Raw genomic sequence first — 10492 nt, 5'->3', positions numbered from 1 at the left:
AGGAAAACAGGAAAATACACTGTTGCTAAATTAACTTGTCCTGTAAATCAAAACTCAGAAATAACTCAACACTCATGCTCTATTTATATCTTCCAGTTCTGGGATAAGGGCAGGAAGGATTGAATATGTGGGTTCAGGGGACTAAAAAAATGACACTTTCACCTATACATGCCCATATATACCAGACTGCAGTTGCCTCAGTCCAATGGCACCTGCACAACGTTTTGACCCTGCCAAGCCACTCCTTTATTAGCATCTCCTAGCTCCCACCAGAGGAGTGTGGAGAATTTTTTACTTTGTGAGATATGGATTAATTGTACCCAGAATACTTCTACTGATGTTTCCCAAGGAAAATTTATTTGTTGAAAAATATTAGAAAATATTGATTTCTTTAAAAACTGCTGTACAGGAAAATTAAAAATTGCTTTGATTATGGCTTTCATGTTGACACTGTAACATGCTAAACAGAAGTTATGAAAAGTATGAAATAACACTTTTCCATCCATTTTGAAAGGAACAGAACAAACAACAGAATTCCATGAACATCTCTTGTTTATTAAGATTCTGCTAAATAGAAAGGAAGTGAAGTTCTCTTCAGGAATCCTAACCGAGCCAGTCTCCAGAAACCCGTGAAATGTGTAACCTAGTGAAAAATATATCATAAACTGACGATAACACAGCAGTAATTCAAAAGCAAACAAATCCTGCTAGAATGAAAAAAAATCAATGAGCTTGCAGAACTTTTGACAATGAAAGGTCTCTCTTCCTGTGGGATCAAGTGGAGAAGCCCCATTAACAGAGCAGCCATCTGCTTTTTCTTCATCGTTATGTATTGTTTCACCATTTGCATAACTTTCTCCCTCCTCTATATAGGGGCATAAGGGACCGGACAAATAAGCCCAACATCTGCAGAAAAAAAACACGTGGGTGAAAGAGAAGAGATCCATAGAAAAGCCATTTAAAAGAAAAAGAAGAGTACTTGGAAGTGAAGTAAACCAGCTCTTAGTGCACACAATATTTCTAAGGACGGAGATGCCAATAAACCAATTAGGCCCCGATCCTGACACATGCGCTAAACTTTACTCATCTTGAGTAATCCTATTGAAGTCAGTGGGACTATTCATGTGACTAAAGTTATACATTTGTGTAAATCTTTTGTAAGTCCTTTCTAGGCCTCTGACACAGCACTGGGCAGAGGAGTCAAAAATCAAGGTTGGATCCTCATGATTCCTTTAGATGCATCCTCACAAAACACTGACTCTGTCTCCAAGGGCAACATTGGCACCACAATACAATGCATGAATTACAGGTTTTGTGTGTGTTTCACCAGTTGGCATAGCAGCTATAAGAAAGGAAATGATGTACCACCATATGCCATCATTATCTTGTTTCTTCACAAGGATCAGACAAAAATTGAGGAAGCAGATGGGAAAAAACTAGAGAGCTGAGTATACAAGACTGCAAACACAATCACAAAACAGACATCAGCATTTAGCACTTTGACACATGTCATCAAGGACAATTCAAAGAAAACTGTGGTCTTAATCCCAGTCAGTGGTGTGGACTGCTTAGTGTAAAGGAATGTAGAAAAAACATGGAGCACATCATTGCTACAGCTCCACCTCTATTAAGTGTATAAGAAATCAATTGGTTTGCAAAATAATTAAAACACATATACATCCTTTTCCAACTCCTCCTCTCTACCTACATCCTTTTTACAATACTGTAGTGAACAGCCAAAGTTTTCCTCAATCTATTGGACTCCCTGAAATTTACCATTGGTGTAAAAGGATGACAGTCTATTGACTTTAATGTACACCAGCATCAAACTTGGCCCTTTTCTTTCTAGTGAAATGTCTACAAGTAGAAAAGGAGTACTTGTGGCACCTTAGAGACTAACCAATTTATTTGAGCATAAGCTTTCGTGAGCTACAGCTCACTTCATAAAGCTTATGCTCAAATAAATTGGTTAGTCTCTAAGGTGCCACAAGTACTCCTTTTCTTTTTGCGAATACAGACTAACACGGCTGTTACTCTGAAACCTGTCTACAAGTAGTTCTTTACCACTAAAATTCTGCTGCTTGTTTCTTTCTTACCATATCCATCAATACAACTTAACTCTCCATTGAAAGGTTACTGGGAACAATCTGATTTTACATTATAATTATCACACTCAAACAAGTTTATGAAATATGAGAGAAATATTTTCACTGTTGTTATACGTTCTAATATCATTTCAAATGAATAAAATGATATAAATTTATTTTATTTTAAACCTCTTCAGATTAATGTGGACTGTATACTTCAATTTCACTTTCCTTCATTTTATAAGCAAATTCTCCACACTTACTCAGCATAACTAATATATATTAATCAGAAAAGAAAACCCAGGGTTAGCATTCATCACCTTTGTCAATTTTTATCTAAAACTTGGTTAGTCATAACTTGTGTGTTCTAAGATTACCACAGAGTGCTGAAAAATTTGCCATCAAATACAGATATGTATTAATGAAAATAGTATTTCACAAGGCTAAAATGGATAACTAAGCAACAGCTTTTGGGATAAAAATGCCTAGTAGTTAGTGTTCTTGTAGGCTGAAGATGTTTTAAACAAAGTGAAAATTAGCTTTAAAAATATCCCTCTGCATCCTACATATTTCTTATACTGAGAAATAAATTCCAGGACTATTGTAGTCTATTACAATTTTTCAGATGATTTCCAAATGTTTCATTACTACATAGTAAGAGGATACTATTTCTGATCCAGATGCTTAAAAGAGAAAGTCTAACAAAGAAATTTAATCTGAGCTAGACTTGGCAAAGTTTTAAAAAAACCTGTAGTATGATGCTTTGGAAGCTGCTCAAACAAAAGCCAAAAGAGAAATATGCTTCTGTCAACCATACATTTGGCTGCTGTTAAAAATAAAAGACACATTTCCCATAAGCATGAACTGCTGCTGAGGTTTATAAAGTATAAAATGTAGATATCAAAACTGCACAAATTTTGTGCTTCTTTTTTATCTAAACTTAATACAACTTAGAAATGGTTACTGTAACACAAAAGATATAATAAGATATATGAACAGTTTTATACTTACCTTTTCACCAATTATTTATAATGGATATCTTCATTACAGAATTTTAAATTTCTGAAATCTTTGAAAACTATGTAGAAATCACATATCAATATGGTGGCAGCTTTTGCTTGACTCCCATTAACAACAACAATACGGAATTCTACAGAACCTTCCAACGAAGGATCTCAAAGCTCTTTACAGATAAGAATAAGATATGAACTTTCCTGTGAGGTAGGTTTTATCTCAATTTTACAGATGGGGAAACTGAGTTACAGAGAGATCAACTGACTTGCCAAGGTCACACCAGAAATATATAGCAAAGCCAGGAACAGAATCCAGATTTCTTAAACCATTGCTTTACCTGGTGGCCTTTCTTCTTTCCCGTAAGAAAGTTACATAGCTGAATTTCTGCACAGCACTCACTATGTATCCACACACCATGCAAAATCTCAGCCAAATCCTTTAGTTCAAGCCCTTCAGAAAGGGCAACATACATCAGTGGTTCCACTGACTTCAGCTGAAGAATTTGACGAAATGTTTCTGTGTATTATGAAGAGGAAGAAATGTACAGACATGAAGAACAATGATGATAAATACCACAGAAGAATTACCTGTTTGTGGAGGTGATGATGGTTTTCTCCACAGCCTTATAAATGTGTGTAGCATGGAAGTTATTTAAGGGACAGGATAGTCCCAAGTAAACAGAGATTCAACAGTGACTTTAATTATATAAATGCTTGGTACTGTATCTATGTTATACAAATGAACTGTATTCTAATGTTCTCAAAAGGGTAAACGGCTTACAGAACCCAAAGGTATTTGAAATAGGAAACATCTCAACAACAATAACTTGCTCTTTCATTCCTCTACCACCATTTGGCTCCTCAGGTGGGAAAAATGGCTATTACTTACTAAACTCAATATAAAAGTACTTGAAAGAAAACTCAATTTATGGATTAAAAATCTCAGAATGACAAATGACCTTATTTTCACTGTAGCAGAACAGAACAGAAACTTATGAGTTCAAAATATTTTAAAAAATTATTAGAAGTCACAGATATTTCTATGGAAAAAAATGTTCCATGGGATTCAGATATCCTGAGCTACATTTTTATTTACAATTCAATTATTAAAAAACATATGCAAAAGTGATAATTTTAAGGCTTTCCAAAGCTCAGTGATTCATTTATGTGTCTCCCATAAATGGTCCTTTTCATTTTTTTCTGTTGATGAATGTTACTCAGTTTTGAATTCACACCCACAAGAGCAGATATTTCCCATGCTGGTAACAAAGAGGGTTTTTGTTAGTGCTGATTGAGGGGTCAGTGGCAGCTGAGCTATGGGTGCAACATAATCAGTATAAAATACTGGCTTGTAACAATGACTGCTCGTTAGAATATCAAACAATTAGAATGTTGCATTTGTAATCTCAGCAGCTGTTCCAGTACGCTTTAAATGCAACTTGTTATGCACTGGTTGCTCTTACTTTCTGCTTCTTTCAATTCAAAATCGCAAGGAAAGATTAGTTTAAATGGTGGCCGGTACAACTAATTTGGACTGCACTCTTGGCAATGTGAATTTTGCTTTTCAGAACACAACAGTCCAACTGTAAAACAAATAAGTTTTTTTCTCTAAATGACTGTCATGCTTCATATACCAAGCTATATATATCGAAGATTTAACTAGGAATTACTAAGAAACAGAACTTTAGCAACCTAACTACTGCCAGAGATACCGATATTGAAACAATATTTTTACAAAGTCTTATGGTAAAAATACGAAGACTGCTTGTGCATCATGAACATCAGATAATATATAAAATATTAGGGAAATAAACTAAGTGATTATAATTTAAGGCCTGAAATATTTGCAGAAAGGGAATTTGGAATGGTATGTTGAGTTACTGAATTTGCAATTTGCACTGGGTTGATTAGAAAAAAATATCATGTAATCAACACAGCACAGATTTTTAATGTTATATTCAATTTCAGTAATTTGCAGACTGCTGCATCTTCATAGAGCTCATTGTAGGGCCAGGGTGTAAATTTGAGGATTTTAAAATCGGCTTGCAGATTATTTGTTAAATTATTTCCAAAATAAGGGCCTAAAGTCAGGTCCACTGAAATCAACAGAAAGGCTCCCACTGACTTTGGCGGGCTTTGGACAAGGCCTGAGGTGGTTTGATTATCAGCGATAAACAGCCAACAATTGCCACTGAGGCCATTGGGAGCTGTTTCTTGCTCAGCATTTTTGAAAATCAGACTAGAGATTTACCTGTGGTTTTAGGAGTCTTTGGTTCCTATATTTTAAAATCTTCGCCACTGAGCATAACTCTGTTTAAAACCTAATTTACTTGAGCATAAGCTTTCGTGAGAGCTGCAGCTCACAAAAGCTTATGCTCAAATAAATTGGTTAGTCTCTAAGGTGCCACAAGTACTCCTTTTCTTTTTGCGAATACAGACTAACATGGCTGCTACTCTGAAATCTGTTTAAAATGTAAATGAAAGTTTAGAGGAATTGATTTCTGAGGAAAGGTTAATTAATTGGATACTATAAAATAAAAAATGTGTCCACTGCCATAAATTCCCAAAACAAAATTAGATCACCTGCAGAACACCAAACTCCTCTCTTCCCCACACATCTGATTTCTCTCACAGGTGCACTTCTGCAGCAGCCTGTATAAATAGATGTGTTTTGTAGCATGCTTTGCATGTCAACAGGCTTGGGCTATTTCAGTCAGGGAGCAGGTAAACCTGTTGCAGATTACTGCATTGCAATAATCCAGTATTGAGGTGACAAAGGCATGAATCACTGCAGTGTGCGCCACATCTGACATAAACAGTCATAATCTCCTGGACACTACTGCTATATGATACTCCAACAGCAGCAGGGGAGCAAGTCCAATGCCAGAATTCCAACACAGATAATACACGGGAGGAAAACATCCTCAAAGGGGGAGATAGCCTTTCCAGAACATCTGGTAGCCTTCCCCAACCTACCGTTATCACCCCACTTTTATCTGCAATGAGCCTCAGCCAGCTAGTTTTCATTCATGGCCCAAACCTTCCTATATGATCAACAGCACTGTCTGTATCAGAAGAGACAGAGATATAAATTTGAGAGTTAACAACACATTGAAAACACTGCAGCCTATATCTTCTCACTAACCATCTTAACAGCCTCATACATACATATACACTTTACCATATTATAGATACATGTATGAGGCTGTTATATATATATAGATATATCACTTAAGATTACTATCAAGAAATATTTCCTGTCAATGAGATCTAAGAGATTATGGAAAGAATGGAAAATCTATCACGTAGAACATTTAAAATCAGATTGGACAAAGCACTAGAAAATGCAAGGTGGGCATGCATTGACTGGAGATAGACTAGCTTGACCCTTAGGTCATTTCCCCTCACTAGAATTTATAGGCCATATTGTAAGCCCTTTATTTACCCTGCTTAGCAGTTACTTACAGTTGTTCCGTTGACTTCGATGGTCATGTTAGTGCTCACGAATCAGGCTTTCACAATCTAGCCCTATGACTCTAGGAAAGTAACAACAACAAAAGAGCAGCCCAAAAGTTTTGAAAACTACTTTGGGTATCCCTAAACCTCCAACTGCCAGAAGCTGTTACCCTGTTCTGTTCATTCCCTGAGATGCAGGCCTAGATGGACCATTGGTCTGACCTAATGTGGCTCCTGTGTTCTTAAGTTAATAAAATATTTACAAAAACAATTGATTTTCTGCTGCTACTTGTTTTTATAAGTATGCAAAGTTTCAGATCTGCATAAAACACCAGAAACCAACATAACCTAAATTATACTCATATATTGTTTGATTACTAAGAACTGAAAAAACTAATGTGTTTCTATCAAAAAGCTCCTATTTTTGGTGCTTCCCACAAAGAGAAGACTGAAATAGGATTTGTATCTTTCTGCAAAATGGCTCAAAAATAAGAGATATATTGAGAGTTATATACATAGGAGGTACAGGGAAACGTTAAGGTGTGGAGTGAAAGAAGCAGTATCTCTTTAGTACTGAGTTACTGATTCTGAGCAGTCACAAAGCATCTGCTCTCAGGCTTCTCCCCAGTAACCCAATGGAGCCAGTGCAAATGGACTCCTGAAGAGGAGGAAGCATGTTATTTTGCCTCCGCATTCCAGAGAGGAAGTTATGATGCCCCCATGTCCTTCTTGACTCAGATTTGCTCCCTTCAGTGCCTTGCAGTAAAGGAGAGCATGAAGCTCTGTTGACCAAGAGAGAAGGGGCACGGGGGAGGACAGCTCTAGATCATCCCCAGCCCCTCCTTCCTAGAAGTTCACACACAGAGCTTCTAAAAATGTCCAGGGCATGACCATCCAAAACTCAAACCAAGCTCATGTGAGTCCTCCTATTCTATGGCCTGCTAGGCCAAGATCCTAAGTGTGCTACTTCCCAGGAACTATCACTAAGCCTCAGAAAAGTGCTCAGGAATCACTTGTAAGGGTGTGGCCTATGTCCTCTTGAAGCCCAGCTCAACAAATATACCCTGCCATGCGTTTGAATTACTAAATTGCAAAAGAATGAAGGGCAGAATGAAATGGTTTACAAAGTTGAACATGAAAATAAAATAAAAATAAAACAACAGAAAGCTCTGTGCATGCAGATTTTGCTATTGCTAACTGTTTTCTCTCTTCTGGAAGATGTAGTGTAATCAACAGAAGAAAGATGAGTGATTGTGTCTCTGAGTTCGGGCTAAACTCAGCGCTGGTATGAGCAGCACAACTACACTGACTTCAATTGTGTTACATCTGCTAATGCCAGGGATGGTCTTGTTCCTCTGTTGTTTGATTGTTTTATGAGTGGGAGAGGGGGATATATAATCCCGAGGTTGAATTATGCTGTTTCTATATGAAATATAATTATATCTTGGGATAAAAAGGAGTGGATTAAGGCAGAAGGGACAACTGGGAGGGCAAAGCAAGCAGAGGCAAGTGCAGAGCACAGCTCTTTGCTGCTGAATGGCTAACCTGCCTCATAGGAGAAGAAAAGCAAGGGTACTGGCGTGGGAGGAAAATCGACTGGGGTAAAGTATCAACATTATTGGAGTGTGCCTGAAAGTTTAGTGGATCTAGGTCCTATTTAGCCTTACTCCACAACTGATTACAGCACTTACAGTATTGCTCACCAATGCACATTTGTTTGAGTGATTTGTTACTATGTGTGTTGTTTGTATTGTTCCAGTGTGTACGCATATTCACTTGCATATTTTATATGTATAAAGCCTCTATAGTTAGGTACTAAAATTCATACTACATACTTATGTCTCATACTGCATTTAATATTGTAGATCTGATTTAAAACAACTAAATGTACACTCACTTTTGCAGCACAATTCTTAAACAATTTTTAAATTAAACAAGAGAGTGCTATAGAGTGTTCTTGTTGAAAATTTCCAAGGCGTTTATCAAAACCCTATTAACAGTAAGGCATTTTAATACAAAGAATCATTAATTTTGCAACAGCATTTCCATTCAAATAAATGCATATGTATTATATCAATCAGATAATTAATTATGTAGATATCATCAATATGTCTGAGATGCTGGTATAATAAAGAGATGTTTGCTCACTATAGCTCAGAATAAATCTGTCTATTAGCATAGCCAAAAATCATCCTGTTAATAAAAATACAAAAGTACACTTTGATGAATAAACATGTTTCCAATTAGCTTGCCATACACTGTTTATTTAGGTTTCAGAGTAGCAGCCGTGTTAGTCTGTATTCGCAAAAAGAACAGGAGTACTTGTGGCACCTTAGAGACTAACCAATTTATTTGAGCATGAGCTTTCGTGAGCGACAGCTCACTTCATTGGATGCATTCATCGGATGAAGTGAGCTGTAACTCACGAAAGCTTATGCTCAAATAAATTGGTTAGTCTCTAAGGTGCCACTCGTCCTCCTTTTCTTTTTACTGTTTATTTAAACTTTTATCAGTAAATAAGGGTCAGACTTCCAATATTTAAATTACTAACACTGACTTACTTTGAAACACTAATCAGTAAAACCAATAACCAAACATGCTTTAAGGTAGGTACCACAAAAGTAGAATTGCCATTCAAATAATTCTGTTCTGTACATCTGCTTCTCACAGTAATGAATGTTAAACATGATAAAGTGGCCAACAACCAACAGCAAAACTACTTTTCCCTATTTCAGAAATACAGGAATGATATTACATCGGTTATGCTGTCAACCAGCGCTTACGATGAAACTTTAAGCTGATCTACTGATTTTCATTGCATCTTTTTGATAACAATGTTAGTCTCCTTCTAGATCTGTCTACTCACAATTTCTAAACCAGATTATAAAGCTAAATCCATGCAAACCTTTAATGGATCAGGATTTCATTTCTAGTGCTGCAAAAACTTCAGTTGTGGTCAAGTCTTATCAGCTACAGTGGCAGACAGATTACAGAAGATGCGCTATGGATAAGTATGAAGCACAACCAGCTTAAACCAATTATACACTTAGGACAAAGTTGTCAAACCATAGATGAATGCCAAATCCTAACATTTAATTTCCTCTGTACTTACATATTTTAAGAAGAATTATACTATAAATAGAGATTATAGGAAATACAAAAGACAGGTGGGTAAATACAACACAAAAGGAAATATTTAAAACTGTTATTGAAATATGATGGTGTGTAAATAATGAAGCCATTTTAATTCAATAAATACAATTTAAGAATCAAAAATGTCTGCCAGATACAAGATTTTATTTCTTCCATAAGTGAACATTTTAATGCTACCTGTGTTTACTTGTTGATGAATATTTTTATTAATTTTTGACAATTCATTCTCACTGGCTTTTAAAATAAGAAGCTACAGTTGAATTAGTCAAAACAATCCATAGTTGTCCTAATTGTTCTTCATACAACTGCAGGCAGGAAAAGGGGCAATAAAATATGTGTGAAAATAATTCAGTTTCTACGACTTACTTGCTTCAGTACTGTTACCCTGTGGCTACTTCATGGTGTTCTACAATGTTCTCAAAACATTAAAAAAAATCGTAATTAAGAAAGGCACTGTACAATTTAATGCACATAATTAGCAATTATTTTACGCACACTTCACAATAAAAATCTGTTGCAAACTAAGGGAAAGAAACATTAATGAGCTACTTCTGGTGCTGCTCTGTGTACTGTGTTTGCATAATAATGAGGTCCAATCTGCCAGAAAACACATAAAGGACAAATTAATAAGGTCATCATTTTTGTCTAATGATGCTTAATACAGTTTTAGCAATCTGCTCAAGACAAAAGGCAGTCACTCAGATGTAGCCGATTATGCATTCGCGTGGCAGATGAAATCTTTATTAAACAGAATGATGAATCTGATTAACATGCGATAACAAA

General features: G+C 36.1%; 1 protein-coding gene across 1 annotated transcript in view; it reads right to left on the bottom strand.

Moving 5' to 3' along the window:
• Window positions 1-782: 782 nt before the first annotated feature.
• The window catches only part of BRIP1 (BRCA1 interacting DNA helicase 1), a 153134-nt gene continuing 143424 nt past the window's right edge, over window positions 783-10492 (bottom strand). Inside the window, exon 26 of the mRNA XM_084650623.1 lies at window positions 783-906. Within this exon, the coding sequence (XP_084506749.1) occupies window positions 838-906 (69 nt within the window). The 3' untranslated portion in view covers window positions 783-837. The remainder of the gene's footprint in view (window positions 907-10492) is intronic.

The sequence above is a fragment of the Lepidochelys olivacea genome (genome assembly GCF_965140295.1).
Source record: "Lepidochelys olivacea isolate rLepOli2 genome assembly, chromosome: 17".
NCBI lineage: Eukaryota > Metazoa > Chordata > Testudines > Cheloniidae > Lepidochelys > Lepidochelys olivacea.
Note: the sequence above shows the minus strand (reverse complement) of the source record. Positions and strands in the feature narration are given on the sequence as shown.